Source organism: Heteronotia binoei, chromosome 11, assembly GCF_032191835.1.
Source record: "Heteronotia binoei isolate CCM8104 ecotype False Entrance Well chromosome 11, APGP_CSIRO_Hbin_v1, whole genome shotgun sequence".
Taxonomy (NCBI): domain Eukaryota; kingdom Metazoa; phylum Chordata; class Lepidosauria; order Squamata; family Gekkonidae; genus Heteronotia; species Heteronotia binoei.
In genome coordinates this window covers 66,175,530-66,198,245 of record NC_083233.1, presented here as the reverse complement: position 1 = coordinate 66,198,245, position 22,716 = coordinate 66,175,530, and the positions used below count along the sequence as shown (strand labels likewise).

The window sequence follows — 22,716 nt, the reverse complement described above, 5'->3', positions numbered from 1 at the left end:
TAAATGTTTGAATCTGTTCACAAGAATAATAGTTTGAATATTTCAAACAAGCAGTCTGTATCCTCTTTTTGAACAATACATAACTACTCAAAACTTCTTGGTGCCCCACTAATGGAACCTGCCCTGTTCTCCTCTACTCCAAATCTATACCTTAACTTAAATGTATTGGCAGTTAAGGATCAGGGCCCTTAGAGTAGAAAGTGGGCATTCTGAGTATAAGTCTTTGAACCAAAGCTCTATGCGCAGTGTTTCCAGCTAATGCTTTAGTGCTAAAGGTTTGGACAATCATTAGGCCTACAGTCCTTAAGAGTACTTATCTATATGCTTGAATCATTAGAACAAAGTCTGTGCTCTCTGGGAGCTCTCCCAGGTCCTGTAATCCTGTCTTTTGCCTCCATGATGCCTATTAGCTGCTGCTTCCTGCTACACCTGGATTCCATTTTGCTCCAAATATGTTGTCCAGGCCCATGTGCTCTGACTTGAAAGTTGACTGACAGGCACATGAAGCATGCCTTGCCCTTCTCCACTGTGGCTCTTACATTAAGCAAGTTTGATCACCCCTGGTCTACAATAAAGTTACTTAGCTTGGCTTGAGGTTACCCAGTGATTTCATTTGGTCTCTCAGCTCTACTCCAACCTCAAACCACTACACCTTATTGGTTCTTTGTACTCCCTTTGCTGATTACTCCTTGACTTTCTAGGATTTTGCTTCTAATCCTTATATTACCATGACAAATACTTCATATTCCGCAACTCTGCAGGATTCTTGATTCACTACAGGGTGTCTTCTTTGTTGCCACAGTTGGTTAGAGACACAAAAACAAAACAAAAATTCAGAGAAAATTTTTGGGAAAGCTTGAGGGGGAACTACTGTGAAATTTATTTATTTCAACAATGAAATCCTTTTTGTCCAAATTTTTCTCACTCAAAACATGTAATATGAAGATTTTTAATGTAAAACAGCCTACATCATTAGAGAATAATAATACCTGTATGTACTCTAGGCATATACAATGTATTTTCAGTGACTGTTGACTGTCCATATAATATACATCTTTGTGTTTACAAAAGTTATTTTCAACTTTCCTCCCAAATAGGGAAAAACACACATGGCCTGCTTCCAAGTGTCCACGAATGTTATTTCTCTGCATTTGATCCCTCCTAGTGAAAAGTATGTGTCTCTGTCTGAGGTAGATTAAAGCATATTCATCGCTTGACAAGTAATGGCATGAAGAGATGACTTATGTACTTAAACTGTGCAATCCTAAGCAAAGTTTCTCCCTTCTGAATCCATTGAAGTCAAGGTCACTCTGCTCAGGGAATGAGGCACTGGAGATCAAATGCCACAGATGGAACTTTGATACCACTTCAGTCAAAAGGTTTTTTTTTTTTTTTTCCAATTGAGAGCATCCATTTCAACCTTCAGTTGAAAGTCATTAGGTGTTAAACAACCAACAGGTGTGATGGACATGTGTTTGTTAAATGTAGTTCTAAAGCCGTTGGCTGAAGACTCTGCCAAATGAGTTGAAGCAAAGGAATAAAAAAAAGTTATGCTGCTTTCTGTCAACATCTTTGAAAGCTCTGGGGAGTTTTGAAGGAGTTAAAAGTGATTCCTCTGTGGGGCTTTATAGAGTTTGAAGAACTGGGAAATTTGGAATGATATATATTTCCTAAGAGGTACATAAGGTTGTATCCGATCATTCTACTATGTAGATAGATCCAAGAGGGCAGCTGTGTGCTTAAAGAGCACACAAAAGCTTACATTCTCAATAAAACTTTGTTGGTCTTAAAGGTGCAACTTGACTCCTGCTTCATTCTACTATGTATGTAGAGTACTATGTATTCTACTATGTTAACTCAGAGCAGGTGTCATTTAAAAGTCTGTAGACTTTGCTGTGCTGATTCAGGCAAAGTCTACAGACTTTTAAATGACACCTGCTCTGACTTAACTTTAACGGTTGCCCAATTTCTTCAACAGGCCATGAAAATCCGACAGAGACTGGCTCTGGAATGACCATATCTTATTTGTTTTATTCATTTAATTTTGTTAAACTTGAAATTACATATATTTTACTCATTTTATGTACATTAGCTCCCCTGCGTACTCTATTATCCAGGATTTTATATTACTTATATTCTTATTTGTACTGCTAAATCTGTTTTATGCCAATAAAGGCTTCTTGTTGTATTCTAGTACGTTCACAAAGAAGGCGGAGCAATAGGATATAACCCATAGTCTCTTAAAAGGACAAGATGCATTTGACATGCTCCATTGGACTCTGGCTGTCAGCATATCTGAACTTCTTTGAACCCAACTTCACTGTCATGACTCCCTCCAAAGTATCGTGACAATTATGGTTTTGCTTCCTTTTTTTTTTTTTTAAAGCTAACATCCTGAGTTCTTTGGGTGAAGTGGAATTCTTGGTGTTCCTAGATCAGCTGATACAGTACATAGACCTAGGCCATAATCAAGTAGCAAAATGCATTGAGATTTCATTTTGTAATGGAATGAGGTTACATTAAAGCAAGGATTAATGATTATGTTTATGTTTGATTTGATTTATACCCCGCCCTCCCCAGCAATCTAAACAATCTAAATAGAATTCTGTCCCTTTTAAAAAATTCCATTTTGTACAGGATTGCTTGGAGCAGCAGCAGTCTGTCATATGACTCACAAAAAACGCCATTGCCTCTGTTTTGCTACGGCCATTGCAAAACTGCACTACGCAGGGTCAGGCAAAGGGGAACTACCTCTATATGCCTCTTTCCTTGAAAACCCTGTGGGGTCCCCATAAGTCAGCTGTGACTTGACAGCAGCACTTTACACGCACTTTGCAAAACAGCTGGTCATTGCATCACCCTGTTATCAGCATGGCAAACAGGCAATCAGTTTTCTGTGAAGCTGACCAAGGTTCATGACCCTTAAGAAGAGGAGGGAGACGTATTTATCCTGAGCCTCTCCAATTGCAGGGAAACAAAATAAATGAGGCAAATCCTTGGGTTGTGAAAGCAGGGCTTTTTTGTGGCAAGAACTCCTTTGCATATTAGACCACACACCCCTAATGTAGCCAATCCTCCAAGAGCTTACAGGGCTGTTACTACAGGGCCTACTATAAGCTCCAGGAGGATTGGCTACATCAGAGGTGTGTGGCCTAGTATGCAAAGGAGCTCCTGCTACGAAAAAAGCCCTGGCACTGTGACATATGGACCTGTGATGCTGCATTACACTGAGCTGACACATTGATCTGTCTAGCTCAGTAGTTAGATCCAGGTGGGCAGCCGTGTTGGTCTGAAGCAGTAGAACAAAGCAAGAGTCAAGTGCACCTTTAAGACCAACAAAGTTTTATTCAGAATGTAAGCTTTTGTGTGCTCTAAACACACTTCATCAGACAATAGTATGGAATGGCAAGCAGTCCTAAATATAGAGAAAGTGGGCAGTGAGTTAGTATGCAGAGTCATGGAAATGTTTTTTTACTAGTGTAAGACTAGCAATGCCTCTCTAGGATCTCAGCAAAGAAAGGTGTTTCCCAGGACTTGTAAACTATGACTCAAGGGTGTGTTCTGACGCCGAGCCACAATCCCTACCCAGCACTTAAGCCAGTTTGGGTATGGTTTAATTTCTGGACTTCCCTTTATGCACAGTTGCCTGTAAACCTCATAAGTCAGAGCAATAGGATAAAAAAGCAGAAGTATTGAATTATTAGAAACAACCTAAAATGATGGATCTTCCTGACCTAACAGACTTTGGGTATTGAAGTGAGAAAAGCCACCATGTTTTATTAAGTTTAAACTCGGGAGTGTTTTCTGGTTTGGTATTTTAGATTTCTTATGCCTTCCTCTTTTTGAAAATTTTAACTTCAAGCTGCAGCTGGTGCAGAACGCGGCGGCTAGGCTACTATTAGGGCTCCCGAAGTGGGAGCACATACAGCCGGGGCTGCACAGACTGCACTGGCTGCCGATCGCATACCGGGTTCGTTACAAAGTGCTGGTTATTACCTTTAAAGCCCTATATGGTCGAGGACCTGCCTACCTGAGGGACCGTCTCTTCCCATATGAACCCCAGAGAGCACTGAGGTCAGCGGGGAAGAACCAACTGACTATCCTTGGGCCGAAGGAGGCAAAACTACGGAACACCCGTATACGAGCCTTCTCTATTGCAGCACCACACCTATGGAACCAGCTCCCGGAAGAAGTGCGGGCCCTGCAAAGCCTCGAACAGTTCCGCAGGGCCTGCAAGACCATCCTTTTTAGGATGGCCTTTGCCTGACTAAACACTTGATGGATTTGCCTTAAATGAGATCCGCCATCATATCATATCTGTTGATGGAATAGCACCAGAAATATTTAATGTGTAATTTTAAATTGGAATGTTTTTAAGATTAAATGCTGTTTTTAATACCTATTGTATAATTTATTGTATTGATATGTTGTTAGCCGCCCTGAGCCTGCCTCAGCGGGGAGGGTGGGATATAAATAAAACGTTGTTGTTGTTGTTGTTATTTTTCTTTCATTAAATATGTTTGCCAGTCTATAACACAAATCTCAGAGGTTAAATTTCATACATACACAAAGAGAATAAGGAAATATGAAAGACATTTCTGGCCCATTTAACTATAAGGCTTGTTTGATAAATCTCTTCCAAAGAGTTACAGCCCGATGCAGAGTATGAATCTCTATCTCTTAGCAGGATTAGACTTGCTTTCCACAAAGTTTTGTTTGCTTGGGATTTTTCTCTTCGTCCCCCCAACCCCCACTTGCATTCCCCTAGCAAGATTCAGGCTTAAACCTGTCACTGCCCCCAAACTGTTTTACAAAAAAGAAGTGGGGCAATTAAGGTTTGCTTTGCAAACATTCTTGGTGGAATTAAGAAGCAATTGGCACAACTGTAGCCAGTAATCCCTTTACAAGGCTTTATGAACACAACACAATAGGCTGTTTACAGATTTACTTATAGGCCAGGAGTGTTAACAGGCCTGTAGGAAAATTCAGGTAATTGAGGCTTTTGTCTTTCAATGAGCCCCCATAGCTGTCAACGGGTTGCCATTCCTCACATTTCTTTAGCTGTGTATTTTGACAAGGGCTTTTGTCCCATTGACAACAGCTGCGTGGGAGGTGAAGATGTGGAGAGCTTTTTTTTAACATTCCCCCACTCTTAAATTCCTCCATGGTTGACATTCTGTAGGGAAAGGCTGTGTGTACTAACTTGTTGTATGGCTTAAACTTCAGCCTGAGGCTTTTTCTTTTTGTAATTTTAAGAAAAACCACTTTTGATGATGCTCTTTCTGTACTTGTAGGCCTGCATTTAGAACTAGTCATACTTCTTCCCTCCTTCAGAGAAAAGGGTGCTCATATGTTCAGAATATCCCCAGTTTGGGATAAAACTTTATATGTCATGATATTGAAAATGACCCAATACCCAATTACCTAACATCATGCAGTAAAAATCTGCTACATCTGCATTCACATGTCACTGTAAAACCAAAGGATAGTTTGATCAAACTGAAGTTAGTTATGATGTCTGAATACAGCTGGTCCAGGAAACTGAGGTTTGCTGATTAATACCAAAGTAGGGTGGCAAACTAAGGTTTGTAGCTAGCTTGTTAACCAGAGTTTGTGCTAACCGTGGTTTCCCTGAAGTTGTAGGGCTGTTTGTGTTCCCAGTTCTATGAAAGCCAAAATCTTACAGATTGGTACCTACTGCAGGGGAACAGTGGAGCTATGATGTTTGATGAAAATACATTGAATTTTACAACTTGTAGGTGGACTGTGTCCATACACATTATGACTTCCCTGATTAGAATTTGGGCATTTACTTCTCCTCCTATATAAACCAAAATTGTGATTTATATATGATGCTGAAAATGAACCCTGATCTGTCTGAAGAGCTCACAGGAATCCCATTTAAATGCAAGATAAAAGTTTGAAGCAATGTTTGTAGCATCCTCAAAATGTCTCTAAACTGGTTTGCCCATTTGTAAATGTCTAGCAAAGCTAAGAACAATCTGTTGTGTTCCCTTAATCAGGAATTCATATCTAGAATGTTGTGGGGGGGGGATCTCTAAAGGATTATAGGATGGCTTCCCCGAGTTTAGTGAGGCTGGAAAGAAAAGCAGAGGAAATCCAGGGTTAATTGCTTCATCCTGTATTGTTCTCATTGTATCATGCAAACAGGGCAGGAGTTACTTAATCCAGGACCAGATTTGGTACCAGTTTGTCCTGCAGTACAAGATATAATAAAGATACTTGGATAGTGCTGCATTTCCCCCCTCTTTTAACCCTCCCCTATTTTGTCTGTATGCAGAGGTCTGTGCAGTGTAACCTTGACAAGTGTCTTAATATTTATTTGTACATTTACTTGTAAATTTACATAATTATATTTTTACAGTTCCTCGTTATTCACAATACAATTGCAAAGACTTATTTTTTTGTTTGTGAATGCCTGCAACCCGTGGGTACATTATTAACTATAATATTGTGTGAAGGGTAGGTTTCAGTAATCCTTTATTTTCATGTGGGTAAACAGTGTTAGTCGACTCAAATCCAGTAGCATCTTTAAAGACCTATAAGATTTCCAGAGAATAAACTCGAATCTTGCTGCCGTAATCCTTTTGTAGATTTTGACTTTCTTCTAGCCATTACTTAGAGCAGGGTTGTCAAACATGCAGTCCAGGGGCTGAATCAGGCCCCCGCAGGGCTCCTATCAGGCTCTTGAACAACTGGCTGTCATCTGCTACATTCTCCCTATATCTTGCTTCCTTCTGCATAACAGTTTGCTTTGCCAGGCTTGCACAAGAACTACAGAGCAAAACTTCTGTTTTCTCCATTGGTTGAGGCTCCTCCCTTGGGGAGGCAGAGCTTGTTTTTCCAGGCTCTCTCAATCCCACAGCAAAACTACTGAGCCAAGGCTCTCTTCCTTCTATTGGCTGAGGCTCTTCTCCCCGCCGCCCCCGCTGCCAGTCCCCTGGGGAAGGAAGGAAAGAGCTAGAGCTTCCTTTGCCCAGTTCCCTGGATCCCATGGGAGAAATACAAAGAAACCACCTTTAAGACCTACGAGTGCTAATGTTTTATGCATGTTTTAAGTTTTAAAAATATATATATTTAATTGTGTTTGTCTGTATCCTTTATAAAGTTTATATCTCTGCTATCTAATCTTTAAATAGGTACAGACATGGCCCGGCCCAATGAGGTCTCTCATTTATGTCAGATCTGGCCCTCATAACAAATCAGTTTGACACTCCTGTTTTAGAGGAAAGAGTAGAGTGTTTTGGTTTGTTTGGGGGGTTTTGGCCTAGATGTAAATGTAACATGATGGTACAAGAGCCACATCGAACAAAATGGAATTAATGTGTTTCATCTTGACATTGCTTTCCTTTCCTTTGCACAAACAAAAATTAAGTCCAGTTTCTAAATTGCAGTGTATTCAATCCAAATTGCAATTGATGCAACTGTAGTGTTTTCTTTGTTTTTAAATCAAGAACCTCTGAAAACATTTTGCATGTTTGGATTTCAAACCTTAGTAGGTTGGTACTGTACACCCAATATCTTTGGGATATGGTTTGTGTGAGGGGTGGGGTGGATCAGAGCATACTGAAGAACCGGTAGGCACCAACACTTCAGACCACATAAGAAAAATATAAGAAAACCAGAAGTACTCCACCCATTCCTTGTGAAGCCCAGAGCTGACACCCATTGACACTCTTTATAACTGCCACTGTGAACAGTATAGGTGTTTTACAGTGCCCTCCTAAACAGTTACACCCTGTTAAGCTCTGCAACTTTAGTGGACTTAGAGGGGTGTAACTGTACTTAGAAGTGAGCTGTTAGGCAACAACTCATGAACTGCTTGTTTTACACTAATAATCCTTTGTCTTTAAGCTGGGCAATACCAGTTGAGAACAGTTAGTAAATAATTACGCTGCATAATCATTTGCAACTACTGATGAAAAGGAGCTCTTCGTTTAAGTTAGACTTTAAAAATACAAAAAAGGTCATAAAATAAATTAGGGCTAATATATATCTATATATATCCTGAGCTACCAGAGCTTTGGTTAATTTTGTATGCCTCCTTAAGCAGCAGAACACATTGTTTGAAGTCTTATTTTATTTTGACCATTATTTAAGCAAACATTGACTAACCTTGCTCCGACGTTGCTCTGTGCCAGCCTTCTGTTTCTTTCCGGAGCAAGCTAGTGATTTTGCACCAGCTGCCCTGCACTGCCATTTTGTGTTGGGGCAACCCACAACTTACCACGTGGCAACGTAAACCTTTTTTCTCAGGTTTATGCTGCTGCACAGCAAATCATGGGTTGCCCCAGCACAAAATGGTGGTGCGGAGAAACAGAAGCCTGGCATGGAGCAACGTCAGAGCAAGGTTAGTGCAAAAACGGTCATTGTCTCAACTAAATATTCAGTAATTTTGTATCTTTTAGAGAAATGTAATGGATGTGTAGACTGATTATGCAGCTGTAGTTCTGGGAGACCAAACTTTTAGAAGCATTCTTTGTGCTTTTTAATATATTTACTTCTATATATTTAAATAATGGCAACACTTTAGAATTTGGTATCAGTGCCCATTTCCATCTCACTCTGAAGAAGCATCAAAACAGAATGTCAGAACCCAGAACCAAAGGAAAGAAATCACACTGGGGTATCAGTGTTGGCTACCCATGATGCATTTTTCAATCCATTTCCGGTTAAATTTCATGGCTGAAAATTAGATAAGTGTACATTGAAATGGATGAGAAAGGGCCCTGACCTGGATAGCCCAGGCAAGCCTGATCTCATCAGATCTTGGAAACTGAGCAGGGTCAACTCTGGTTAGTACTTGGATGGGAGACTGTCCTTGAAATACCAAGTCAAGAAGATAGGGGCAGGCTTTCAACCATAACTAGTTGGACACAAAACTTCCCTGTGTGTATGTGAAAAGGGTCACATCTTTTTAGGCTCCCAGCCCCACACCTGCAATCCAGGAGTAATAATATTTGCCTACCTTGTAACAATTGCTTTGAACCCTTGAAAGCAGGATAGAAATGCTGCTATTACTGGGGGAAAATGAGTGGTCTGAGCTCATGTAGATTAAAAGGGATGTCTGAAATGGTGTTTGGGCAAGAATCAATGTAGATATCAAAGATCTGTTCCCATTCCCAGTGGTTACTGGTACTTTGATGGCAAAAGTCAGCTAATGCGTATCCTCTGTCTAAAATAATGCAGCTAGAGAAGAAGCTGTCAGTGGGCAGCTGACACAATCTGCTGTAATATATACCGCAGAGAAGATAAGATTCTCTGTTTAATGCAGAACCCCCTGCTGTTTTGGAGGTCATTTTCTGCTCATGCAGAATGGCCCCGATAGTTTCATTTTTTTTGCATTTTGCAATGGTAATTCTTTCTTATCTCCAACTGGTGAGATCCATGCATCCCTAAACAATCCAAGGTGTCATTATCTTGCCATATGCACAGCTGAAAACAGAATCACTTCATTTTCAGAGTCGGCAAGCGTATTCATTGTAATGCTGCTTAAGTGCACGTATTTTTTTCTTCTCTTCCTTCGTGGTCATGATCATTTTTTCTAAAAAACATCATTACAACTTTGTGATGCCAGGCTGTTAACTGTTCAAGAGCAATTGGATCTGTAAGTTAAAGACCCATAGCTCTTTCCCACAGAACTCAGAGAAATCCCACTTCTACCTGTGTTCAGACAATGATCTAAAGGTATCAAATTTAATGACGTTGGAGCTAAACAAGACTTAGCCCAGCTTGTCCCTGTCTGGGTAGACTGTCTGGGACCCTTGCACAGATGTAACCCACCTAGAGCCAAATATTCTTTGTTTCCCATAGCTTCCACTTGCTTACTTATTTGGATTTTTATTCTGCCCTCTCCGTGAGTGGGCTCAGGGTGGATCACAATGAAAGAACAGAGTCAACAACTTGTCGCAATAAAATTCCAATGAAATATACCGGGGTGGCCAACAGTAGCTCTCCAGATTTTTTTTGCCTACAACTCCCATCAACCCCAGCCATTGGCCATGCTGGCTAGGGCTGATGGGAGTTGTAGGCAAAAAAAAATCTAGAGAACTACCATTGGCCACCCCTGAAATATACAGTTAATAGTTATAAATAGACAGTTAATAAGAGTTAAAACAGGTAGTAACGATTGTGTAGAAACCTCTTTAGGACACATAGATGGAGTCAAATGGACGCTCCAACAAAATAGGAACTACAGCAGGGAAGCCAACTGAGATAGATGAAAGCCTTGCAAAACAGCTCCCTTTAACAGGCTCTGTAGAATGGTAAAAGGTCCTGCAGGGCCCTAATCTCCAGTGAGAGCCCTGACCTTGCTTGAGGCTAAGCAGACATCCTTTTGGCCAGGGATAACCAATAGATGTTGGTCCAGTGAATATAAGGCTCTTTGGGGAACGTATGGAGAAAGGCGGTCCCTCAGATAAGTCAGGCGCAGGCCATGCAAGGCTATGAAGGAAAACTATTGATAGCGCTATCTATCTATCTATCTATCTATCTATCTATCTATCTATCTATCTATCTATCTGTCTGTCTGTCTGTCTGTCTGTCTGTCTGTCTGTCTGTCTGTCTGTCTGTCTGTCTGTCTGTCTGTCTGTCTGTCTGTCTGTCTGTCTATCTATCTATCTATCTATCTATCTATCTATCTATCTATCTATCTATCTATCTATCTATCCAGGGCTTTTTTTTGTAGGAGGAACTCCTTTGCATATTAGGCCACACACCCCTGATGTAGCCAATCCTCCAAGAGTTTACAGGACTCTTAATACAGGGCCTACTGTAAGCTCCAGGAGGATTGGCTACATCAGGAGGGTGTGGCCTATTATGCAAAGGAATTCCTGCTACAAAAAAGCCCTGTGTGGATCTATCCTACCCTGAGCTCGTTAGGGGAGGGTGGGATATAAATCTGATAAAATAAATAAATATTCTAATCCTCTTTTAAAGCCATTTAAAGAGCAGAATTAGACATTGGGTGGCAAGCCTGGGATTCCCACCCCTGTGTTTGTCACTAAAACAAAAAGACAGCTGCAAGAGGATAAGTAGGATGGGGGGTAGTTTAGCCCTTTTCCTTCCGCTAATACATTATCTCTGCAGTCTTCCTGTAGCTGCTTTCCCCTTCTTGACCAGAAAAACCATGGGAGAGCGAGGGCTGAAAGAGCATTTAGTATACGCACATGCAGTTTCTTACCTGCAGATATACCACACACACAATGTGCATATTGTCTGTCAGCAAAGGATTAAGATTAGCTGGGTTGCTCTACCTTCATTCCTTGTAATATCTTGATCACTGTGGCAGGTGCATTCCATATCCTTCCTTTTCCAGAAGCCAGGCTAATTGTTCTTCAGAGAGGCTTGTTCTTCATTGTGCCACATGTCCCTGAGTGCTGAGCAAGGCTTTGTGATATATAAGTATGTCAGTGTATTTTTCCATCTTTTTTTGATGCATCCATTTCTCTCTTTTTTTGTCTCCAATTTACAGTGTGACAGCGAAAGTGAAATTGACGATAAGGTAAGAGCAAATATCCATTTTATTGTTCTCGTTTTAATCTTCTGGCCTCCCAGAACCTTGGAGAATTCCCTTAACCAGCAAAGTAAGAAAACATCCGGGGGGGGGGGGGGACCTTAATAATTCTTACGTGCTTTCATATCCTTTTTTATAAATAGTAGTAGTAGCTCTAACCAAAATGCCTTGGATCAGCTGTTCAAGATATCTTTCCTCTTGGGCTTATCTACATACACATGCGCACACACACACATGCAACAAGGCTTGCTGCTGCTTCATTAGTATGCCCTGATTCAAGGAGTTCTCAAGTACTATCACCTTGTTTTGGAGAGCAGTACTATCACCTTGTTTTGGAGAGAGACTTCCTTCAGGAGCTGCTTGAAAGCCAATATTTTATTTATAATGACTTTTGAACATGTCAGTTTTGTAATGGGTTTAGAAGATGGACAACCAGGAACTTGTCTTTGCAGATGATGCTGTTACTGTCAGGGTAGATTTTGGCTTAGCGCATACATATTTATCACACAGCAATGATTTTTCTGACCTTTTTGCTTGATGCCTACATTAGTCACTGAGAGATTACAGTCAGAGGTTTCAGATGGAAAGAGAGAGATGTATGTGTATGTATTCTTGTTTTAACCCAGTGACCCCCCCACTGGCGTTACAACCCCTTTACCTATGGAAGAAGCAAGCTTAATTAACACCACTTAACGCTGCTGTGCTCCCACTGCTGGGAACTGAACCTCTGAATATAATGCTGCAATGTGAACTGTAACCTTAGGTGGTGACTTCTAGCTTATACATAACCTTGAAGTTCAGCAGCTGTCTATCTAATACTGTGCCTTTACCTGAAGCTATCTGGGCTATTCTTGGGATGGCATATCATGGGCCGCCATACCTTTTAAGAGAGAAACATGGGGCAACTCAGTGTCACCACTGCCTCAGGCCCAGTATGGTGCCAATATGACATTTTCCCCAATAACTTCCCCCTTCACTATAAAGAAAACTATGTGCATTGCTCGTGTATGAAAGTTGCAACTGATCCTGATCTCAACACAAATTGTGAGGATCCCATCATGAACTCGTACACAACCAGTAATCTCTATTGTGTTGGCGTTAGCAAAACAGGATCTGGACAAAACTGAAGGCTTCTTTAAGGGAATAAACCCAAGCCAGAGCCATTTAAATCACTGACCCTTCAGACTGAGGTTGGTCTCCTCTGTCTTGCCTGGATTAAGTGATCACTCTTCCAGCTTTCATTCCGGATTTTGCAGTACTGCCCTTAATGAAAGTGTAAAAGAATATAACTGGATCTCACCAATATATGAATAATGAATAATGATACCGTGAAGAAATCCATTATGTCCTGGGAGTCTTGAGCTGAGCCAAACTTCCACTGTGCTTTTTAAAGCCCCCCCCCCCCGCCTCTAGGCAGAGAACAGACTGGAGGGGGTTGGGGGTCAGTGCAATTGCTTTCTAAGACATACCTCAGCTCTTCTTCATACAAATACTAATAGATCTAGCAGGAGAGATAATGGGTGGGTCAAGCTCTTCCCTTTTTCTTAGCAGGGAACAGAGATTTGGAGGGATGAAATGCTAGGGGAACTTCAGATCTCCTGGAAATGCCTCTTTGACTTGGCATGACCTGGTCCATGAATGGAGAAATAGACATGATAAAAACTCCTTGCAGCAGGAAGGAGGCCTTTTTTATTGGGTGCTGCATATATGCAAGCCGGCAGACCTCTCTGCAGGGAAGATAGCCATTGACAATGTGGCCACCTAAATTGCTGGACCAAGCTTCAGGGTTATGGTAACTCTGTAGAGATCTAGAATTCCTAAGATAAAGGGCTTGTTCTATTTTAACATCTGATAGGGCATGTATAAAGAGAGGGACAGAGGATTTGCATTTTACATATTTATATCGTCTCCCTTGCACAAACTGGAGCTGTGCTAAATGTATGCTTATGAACATTTTATTTTTGATAAATACTTTATAACTTTTGATGCTGGTAGTGGTTCTCTGTACCACATAAACCTCCACCATGTCGCTATTTTAAAAGAAGCACTGGGGGAATGCAGGCAATTCGCAAGCGGCTATTCCTCCATGGGCACACGAGGCAGTGAACTGTCCCTGTGGTGACCAGGCACTGGGCAGTGAGAGACGCAGAGGCAAGGCCTCAGAACTTGGAAGGGATGGTGGGAATTCTGACCCACCCAGCAAGCAATTCTGTACACAGGTCAAGTGGTGGTGGTGAGCTTCCCGAGTGTAGAAGAAAAACCTTTCCAGGTGTCAAGAAAAACCTAGGAGAGCCTTCAAGCCAGAGCTGGCCTGTTCCACCACAGTTACCCTCCTAACTGATACATGATCTCTTCCAGTTGCTATATGGAAAGCACTGGCGGGGAGGAAAGCTAAAACCTTGAGAAGTCCAGAAGACAATTTTTTTTTGGGGGGGGGGGGGAGGTAGAACAACACTCTCCTGTTTCACCTTCTGGCATCACCCCATCAGACAGGAGTAAAAGACTTGCCAAACAATGTCCCCCATTCTCTTTCCTTTCTGGTCATCCAGAAACACTGTTGTTGGTTTAATCACCACCTGCCAAGCAGACCATTTTCTCTTTTTCCCCTTTAATTTTGTTTATTCCTTGGGAACACTTATACTTGGCAGGATTTTATTTAGATCTTAGTGGACCACCAGGAGCCTGGGGCTCTACAAATTCCTAGATTATTTGAGGTTTTATATTTTGAGAATAAGATTGGTTGTAACATATGCTTATGTCCCAGTGAAGTAAGTGAATACTTAAAAACTTGTTTATTTCGGCGGGGGGGGGGGGGGTGGGTGGGATCATGCCCAGTTTCCTCTAGGTATTGTTCCCTGTGTTTCTGTTGGCATTGCAGAGGTAATTTAGAATAACGCGACAGCCAAAGGTCTGAGAAGGCCCATGGTGCTGCACAGATTTTCCGCCACAACATTTGCTCATGTTAAACAGTCCTGAGTGTCTAGCCAAATATTGATGTATCAAAGTTGTGAAATAGAAGTAATGAGAGGTTGTGGAACGTTTAGCGCATTTCCAAATTTAGATATGGGTCATCCTTCGGCTTACAGATTTATAAAAGCAATTTTACTTGATCTTTGCTGAAACCACAGGAGGTAAAAAATACCACAAACATCGGGAGGTACCCAGAAAGCCTACCCTAATAAAACATTTTTTTTCTCTCCTCCCACATCTGTTCAAAATCAGAAAAAATATGCTTTGCCTTTCATCCTTTCCATGTCCCCTCTCAAAAGGCTTATTAAATGTTGAAACATGTCCCAAAGGAAACCACCAATGTGTTTTGATGCACAAGCCAGAGGAGTGGAATTAAGCAACAGTATTCTATGCAGTGGTGCGTGCTGATATTTTTTTGGCTGCCACGGCCAGCATTGGGGGTGGAGGGGAGAAAGGATCGCTACTTTTATTGGCTGAAGCAAGAGAAGAAGAAGGAGCTTGGATGTTGGGCCTGGTTCACTTGGTCGCAGGCGCTACCACTCTGTGGCTTCATTAAGACCTCTAGCAGCTTGTGCCAGCGCAAATCTATGGCATTATTGCTTTAGCGATATTGCCAAAATCTGCCATTCGTGTTGCCGAAATTCCTAATTACCTGGTTGCTTGCCTAGCCTGTAATGCTTGGACATGGTACAAATTGAATGTTTTTTCTCTGGGATGTTCTCCCGCAGCTCAGAATATAAAATGAGATTATTCACATGTGCAGAATATACTTTCATTTTAAGTTAGTTTTTATGTGAGTCATGGACGCTGCAGCCAGCTAACATGGTGCTGAGCAAATGTTTAAAAGAGTGATTTTTAAGACTCTCTAAGGCTGTGGGCAGGAGCAGAGGAGGTTCAGATCCTTGGAAAAATAAGATGTGAAGACCTTCAATATCTCCAAGCAAGTGTTGGGAAACTTGAGAGCCAGTTTGGTGTAGTGGTTAAGTGCGCAGACTCTTATCTGAGAGAACCAGGTTTGATTCCCCACTTGCACCTGCTGGAAAGGCCTTGGGTCAGTCATAGCTTTCATAGGAGTTGTCCTTGAAAGGCAGCTGCTGTAAGAGCTCTCTTAGTCCCACCTACCTCACAAGGTGTCTGTTGTGGGGGACGGGGAAGGTGACCACTCTGAGATTTAGAGTGTAGGGCGGTATATAAATCCAATATCTTCTTCTTCTTCTGCCAGGCTTTTTTTGAAAAGTCTTAATTCATCTTTGTCAATTCCACCCCCCTTTTTTTACTATTTATTTTTACCTTGTCTTGTTGTGATGAGGAAAAAATGTTTCTGCCACAGGTCTCAGCGTTAAATGCGTTTCACCCATCACTGTTTTTGACACACCAGCGTTTGCTATGAGCAGACCACCACACAAGCCCCTTGCGGTCTCCCAAGTGCCATCGAGTTGCTTCCGGGTTATGGCAACTCTATGCAGGGCCTTTTTTTGGTAGCAGGAACTCCTTTGCATATTAGGCCACACACCTCTGATGTAGCCAATCCTCCTGGAGCCTACAGTAGGCCCTGTGCTAAGAGCCCTGTAAGCTCTTGGAGGATTGGCTACATCAGGAGTGTGTGGCCTAATATGCAAATGAGTTCTGCTACAAAAAATGCCCTGTCTCTATGAATTAGTGACCTCTTGAACTTCCTATTTTGAACAGCCTTGCTCAGGTCTTGCAAAGCGGGGGAGGGCCTTGGCTTTCTTTATTGAGTCAGCCAATCCAGTGCATGAACTCTTTCCTCAGAGTTGCTGCTTGGCATCTGTGGCCCAGACCAGCAGCTTTTGTGGCAGTGTGCGGGTGGCCAGTCTCCAGCATGGTTAAGGTTGTTCAGCAAAACATTTTTCTCTTTCTTCGTGTCTCTGTATACAGTTCCATGCAGTGTGTATTTCAGGTTTCTACTTGGCCCTATCTAGATTCTTGATAAGTGAGCATTGCGATATGCGGCAAACAAGGTGAAACTCAATTCCCCCATATTATTTCTGACACAGAATCACGGTATTTTCTAGCATTTGCCCAATCAAAGAAGGCAAAAAAGCAATCATTTAGAAAAACTACTTAAAAGATCTGCCAGTCAGCGCTCAGATGAAGTTGTAAGTGACATGTAGTTTTAGTATACAGCTATGCTATTAATGATTATCTTAAATTACAGCGGGTAGACCCGGCTAGCGGCATTCCATCTGAGACTGACGTTTGTTAGATTAGGTTTGACTTCACCTTGTAGTGAAGAAATTGAAATCTGAACAACATTGATTAGCTTTCAGAATGTAGGATCTGAGGTTACCTTCAGAGGAAGCTGCATTGTGTTTGGTTGGGTAACTCAACTGTCCTTCTTGGGGAAAAGAAAGGATATTCTATCACTCTGCACAGATGATGTAAATATTGGAGACAAGAGAGGAGCTGTAGTGCTTCGTTTTAATTTACAGCCTAAGCAAAACCAGCCTGTGGTTTTTTTTTTCAAAATGAGAAAGAGACAATTCTTCTGTGACTTCTCTGTATTACCCCCGTTTTATCTGTAAGGACAAGGCATTGGTTTCGTTCAGTAGATCTCTGCCTTGAGACAGGATCGTATGCAATGTTCCCTCTAAGCTGCAGAGACTTGTGAGCAAAAATTCTACTTTGTGAGCTACTGGTATTAAAGTTGTAAGCTACTGGCATTAAAGTTGTGAGCTGCTGCATACATTATTGTGCTCTGAGGCCATTTTTCCTGAGTTAAGACAGAAATGTGTGAGCTGGAGGCTAAAAATCTGTGAGCTAGCTCACACTAACTCAGCTTAGGGGGAACACTGATTGTATGTCATGGTAACGAAGACAAATGCATTCATCACAGTAGCGTAAACCCATGGGAGAGAGAAATCTTTCCCCAGTGGGTCTGCCACTTCCTGCAGGCCCCAGTCTCAAGTCCTGGGTACAACAGCATGTGGCGGGTGGCTGTTGACATTTTGCATCACATGGTTGTGATCCTTAGAAAGTGAGTCTCTGAGACCTGATGCTTGCAAAAGCTGAAAACAGACTTGGAGAGTTTTTACATCTCAAAACCTATACATGTATACAATCAAACTATCCCATAGATTCAGGTGGATAGCTGTGTTGGTCTGAAGCAGCAGACCAGAGTTTGAGTCCACTAAGTGTGCACAAACACAAAAGCTTATACCTTGAATAAAACTTGATTCAGCTTAGAGGTGCCACGGGACGCAAACTTTAAAGTATTCCATAGTCGTTCCTCAGTTTTTTTCCTGTATTTTGCTAGTCTGCATGTGTTAAGTGCCATCAAGGCGACTATGAATTAAAGGTAAAGGTAGTCCCCTGTGCAAGCACTGAGTCGTAACGGACCCATGGGGTGACGTCACATCACAACGCTTTCTTGGCAGACTTTTAATGGAGTGGTTTGCCATTGCCTTCCCCAGTCATCTACACTTTACCCCCAGCAAGCTGAGTACTCATTTTACTGACCTTGGAAAGATGGAAGGTTGAGTCAACTTTAAGCCAGTACCTGAACCCAGCTTCCACCAGGATCGAACTCAGGTCATGAGCAGAGCTTTGACTGCAGTACTGCAGCTTACCAGTCTGTGTCGCGGGGCTCGCTGGCTATGAATTAAGGACCTCCAAAATAACCTATCATTAACAGCTGTGCTCAGGACTTCCAAACTGAGGGCCATGGCTTCCTTGATTGAATCCATCCATTTCGTGCTGGGTCTTCCTCTTTTCCTGTTGCCTTTGACTTCCCCTAGCATTATTGTCTTTTCAAGTTACTCTTGTCACCTTATAATGTGACCAAGGTATGATAGGATGGACTAGCTAGAAATTATCATGCAACTTTAGAATAGGAAGCGGAGTCAACAAATCTAATGCTTAGATTTCTTTTCTATCCAACAATGTCAAATGTCTCCAGCAGATCCAAATTTCTCTCTCTCTCTTTCTCTCTCAATATGGAAAGAACCTAGTTTCATCTCAAAGCCCAAATCCATCCATCAACGTTGGGTAGGGTTCGGATTTGATTTAGAGTGGTGTGTTTACTGAAGGCTATGAAATACAACACTGCTGTCATAGTGCTTGAATTTTTTAGGGGTTATGAACATACATACAGGAGGGCTTTTTAATTTTCAAAATGAAACAGAACTCTAGTGGCACCTTAAAAGACCAAAAGATCTTTAAGGTGCCAATGGACTTTTGTTTATGTTGTGCTACAATAGACTAACTGGATTATCCCACTGGAATTTTAAGTTTTCTACATGCAGGGCTTTTTTTGTAACAAGAACTTCTTTGCATATTAAGCTACACCCCTTGATGTAGCCAATCCTCCAAGAACTTTCAGGGCTCTTCTTACAGGGTCTACTGTAAGCTTTTGGAAGATTGGCTACATCAGGGGGCAGGGTGTAGCCTAATATGCAAAGGAGTTCCTGCTAGAAAAAAAGCCTGGCATACATGGTTGGGAAAACACTTTCTTCCCACCCATTTTCTTTGGCAGATTCCCTGGGTTTTCTGTTTTATGCCATTGATCCCCAAACAGGTGTGGGTTTTAGGAGCCATATTTCTCTCAAACGTTGTTTATATGATTGGGGGAGAAGGATGACTGCAGATTTTTTTTCAAAGAGTAGAGATTCCATAAAAGAAACTTGAGCTTTTAAATCCAGCCAGAATTCTCACACAATTTGGTAACATCCCTACTATGTTGGGATGGGGATTTTTTTGTTGTTTACTTTTTTTTGTGCAGAGAGAGAGAAAAAAGATGAGGAAAACAGACTTGTAGTGACATTAGGCTATCCTTCACGCTGTGCAGCTATGGCAGTGGTGTAACTCTGACAGCCCATAAACATTGCCACTGAAAATATATACTTCTTTTACTAGCTACAACAGCATTAACAGATAGCAATTACCCTTCATTTTCAGGAACTATAAAGTCTCCATTAATTCAAGATTTATGTAGTTATAGCATTTAGCACAGGAATAACACCACAGAGAATTGGTTTATACACATGTAATGAGAGAGCTTATGGCATACTTTAGTGAACATTAACATAATAGAGTAATATAAACCATCAACAGTTCCTCTTATTGTCTCTTACCTGCTTTAGCATTCGGATGAAAAGTGGCGAGCAGCTTGGTAATGCGCCTCGTTAAATGGCTTCCGCAAAAAGCCAAGAGTCAAGTTGCGTAAAATGAGGGAATGAGTAATTCCTCCTTGTCGTTATTCCAAAATGTTGCTAGACTTCTTTTCGCTAATAACAATGTTTGGAACCATATTAACTATAAAATGCGGGGGGGGGGGGAGAGGGAGAACCTATTACCTTCTTTCAGTGTAATTCACAGTTCGTGTTCTTTCATTCTTGGGCTCCCAACTGCTGCGTGTGAAATTATGGGTTGTCAGTTTAATTGTATGGACCTAAGCGAGCTCCACAAATCAAGGGTTAGATATCAGGCGTTTCTTCATTTACTAAATAAGACATAGAGGAGGGGGAGGATAAGGGTGCAAATGACATTGCTTTTCTAAGTTAATTAAACGTTCCCTGTGTATTTATGCTGTGTGGTATGAGTTTGTGCTCTAACGATGGCAGAAGAAAGCTTAAAAACTGAAGGAGCTAAGTGGAAAAGGGAACGGGAGAGAGAAGTTACACTGTTTTTTTTCCACAGGGCCTTTCCTCAAGGGCCTCTGTCCAGTCCTGACCTGGATAGCCCAGGCAAGCCCAATCTTGTCAGTTCTCAGAAGCTAAGCAGGGTCAACTCTGGTTAGTACTTTGATGGGAGACCTCCTAGACATACCAAGTTGGGAGGACAGGAGCAGGCTTTATTCAACCACTTCCTCCAGGCCCCCGGGAGGGTCAGTCACCAGAGGTCAACATGATTTCCAGGGACAGTCACACTCTCAAACATAATATGAAAAATACACCAAAGAGGGGCCTTTAAATCCAGACTGTATGTTAAGTGGGACACAAGAGAGCTGATCTCCCAACATTTAAAGCTTGAAAGCAATTGCAGGGGGTCATGGTACTGTGGAAAAGGGAGGCTAACCCCATTCCCTTACGGGCTGCTGTGACAGAAATAGTCCTTATCCCTACTCTCCACCCTACCCCAGTTGTTTCAGTCATGCTGGGGAAGCAGAAACTCATTTTTTACAGTGTCATTGTATATAATATATCTATCCCATGCTTTTTTCCAAGGAGCTCAGAACAGTGTGAACATTTCTTCCTCTCTTTCATTTTGTGCTCTCAACCACCCTGTGAGTTAGGAAATTAGGAAGGGGGGAAGAGAGGGAGACTGGCTGACTGGTCACTCAGTGAACTTTCTGACCAAAGGGGGATTCAAACCTGAGTCTACCTAATCCAATTCCAAGTCTGTCCATTATTCTTTTGCTCCCAGGTAGTCACTCATTCAGACTATGCTCAGTCCAATCTGCTTAGTTTTACTGAAGAAGAAGAGGAGGAGGAGGAGGAGATTGGATTTATACCCCACCCTTCACTACCTGGAGTCTCAGAGCAGCTTACAATCTCCAGTTTGGTGTAGTGGTTAAGTGTGGCAAGGCCAGGAAATCTCCAGTTTGGTGTAGTGGTTAAGTGTGCGGACTCTCATCTGGGAGAACCGGGTTTGATTCCCCACTCCTCCACTTGCACCTGCTAGCATGGCCTTGGGTCAGCCATAGCTCTGGCAGAGGTTGTCCTTGAAAGGGCAGCTGCTGTAAGAGCCCTCTCCAGCCCCACCCACCTCACAGGGTGTCTGTTGTGGGGGAGGAAGGTAAAGGAGATTGTGAGCCGCTCTGAGACTCTTCGGAGTGGAGGGCGGGATATAAATCCAATATCTTCTTCTTCTTCTTTCCCTTCCCTTCCCCACAACAGACACCCTGTGAGGTAGGCAGAGCTGAGAGACCTCTAACAGAAACTGCTCTTGAGAGGAACAGCTCTGCAAGAACTTGGTGACTGACTCAAGGTCAGATCAGCAGGTGCATACGGAGGAGTGCCGAATCAAACCCAGTTCCCCCAGATAAGAGTCCACCCACTTAACCACCCAAACTGAGCAGACCAAACTGCCCCTATTTTGCACAATAAAGTTATCTGGGCGTATGATTTGCTAGTGCTCCATTTGGAAAAGACAGAAGAATTTAAGTTTACAGTTATGGTTTTTCCAAGAGTCCCGGGCACAATACCCAAATACAGTCATATGCCTGCTTCTTTACTGGAAAAAAGCAAACTCTCTTCATCAGTTTCCTTTCCTGGCCTTGCCTCTATTCTCTTAATTTATAACTTCATCTCTGTTGCCTATACAGTTCAGCTGTAATGTACCAGCAGCTATTAATGCAAGGAAAGAAGATGTAGAAAAGAACAATCAAATTCCAGGGGCTGGATCACCAAGGAAATAGCTAAAGAGACTGGGACATCTTAGGAAAAAAGACATCTAGGGACAGGGGGAAATAACCATGATAGAAATTTATAAAAATTAATCATGGTTTGGAGAAGGTGAATAGAGATAATCTTTTCTTGTCTCCTCCATAATAGTAAAACACAGAGACACCCAAGTAGAGTTCAAGAACAGTAGATTAAAGGCAGATTTGGGGTAATTAATTTGCAGATCTCATTGTCACTCGATGTAGTGAAGCTGCTAGTCTTTAAAAAAGACCTAGAAAGTCTATAGAACAGAGGTGTCAAACATGCAGCCCAGGGGTCGGATCAGGCCCCCGAAGAGTTTCTATCAGGTCTGCAAGCAAATCTGTTTTCTTCTCCCTCTCTCTTGCTTCCTTCTGTGTCACAGCTTGCTTTGCCAGGCTTGCTCAATTGCACAGGAGCTACAGAGCAAAGCCTCTGTTTTCTCCATTGGCTGTGGCTCCTCCCTTGGGGAGGAGGGAGAGCTTGCTTTGCCAGGCTCTCTCAATCATACAGCAGAGCTATTGAGACAAGCCTCTTTTCCTCCTATTGGCTCGGTCTCTGCCCCCTCCTCATCCCCTGAGGAGGGAGAGAAAGAGCCAGAGCTCCCTTTGCCCAGTTCCCTCGATCTCACGGGAGAGATACAAAATCTTTAATTGCGTCTGTTTGTGTCCTTTATAAAGTTTATATCTCCGCTACCTGGCATTACATTTTATGACACACATAACCTGGCCCAACAAGGTCTCATTTATGTCACATCCGGCCCTCACAACAAATGAGTTCGACACCCCTGCTATAGAGGACAGTTCCATCAATGGCTGTTAGCCTTGA

General features: G+C 42.2%; 1 protein-coding gene across 19 annotated transcripts in view; it reads left to right on the top strand.

Moving 5' to 3' along the window:
• The window catches only part of FBRSL1 (fibrosin like 1), a 1,099,284-nt gene that overhangs the window by 719,881 nt on the left and 356,687 nt on the right, over positions 1 to 22,716 (top strand). For all 19 annotated transcript variants that reach the window (XM_060249815.1, XM_060249816.1, XM_060249814.1 and 16 more), the window contains one exon: positions 11,495 to 11,524. In XM_060249815.1, coding sequence (XP_060105798.1) covers positions 11,495 to 11,524 — 30 coding nt within the window. The remainder of the gene's footprint in view (positions 1 to 11,494; positions 11,525 to 22,716) is intronic.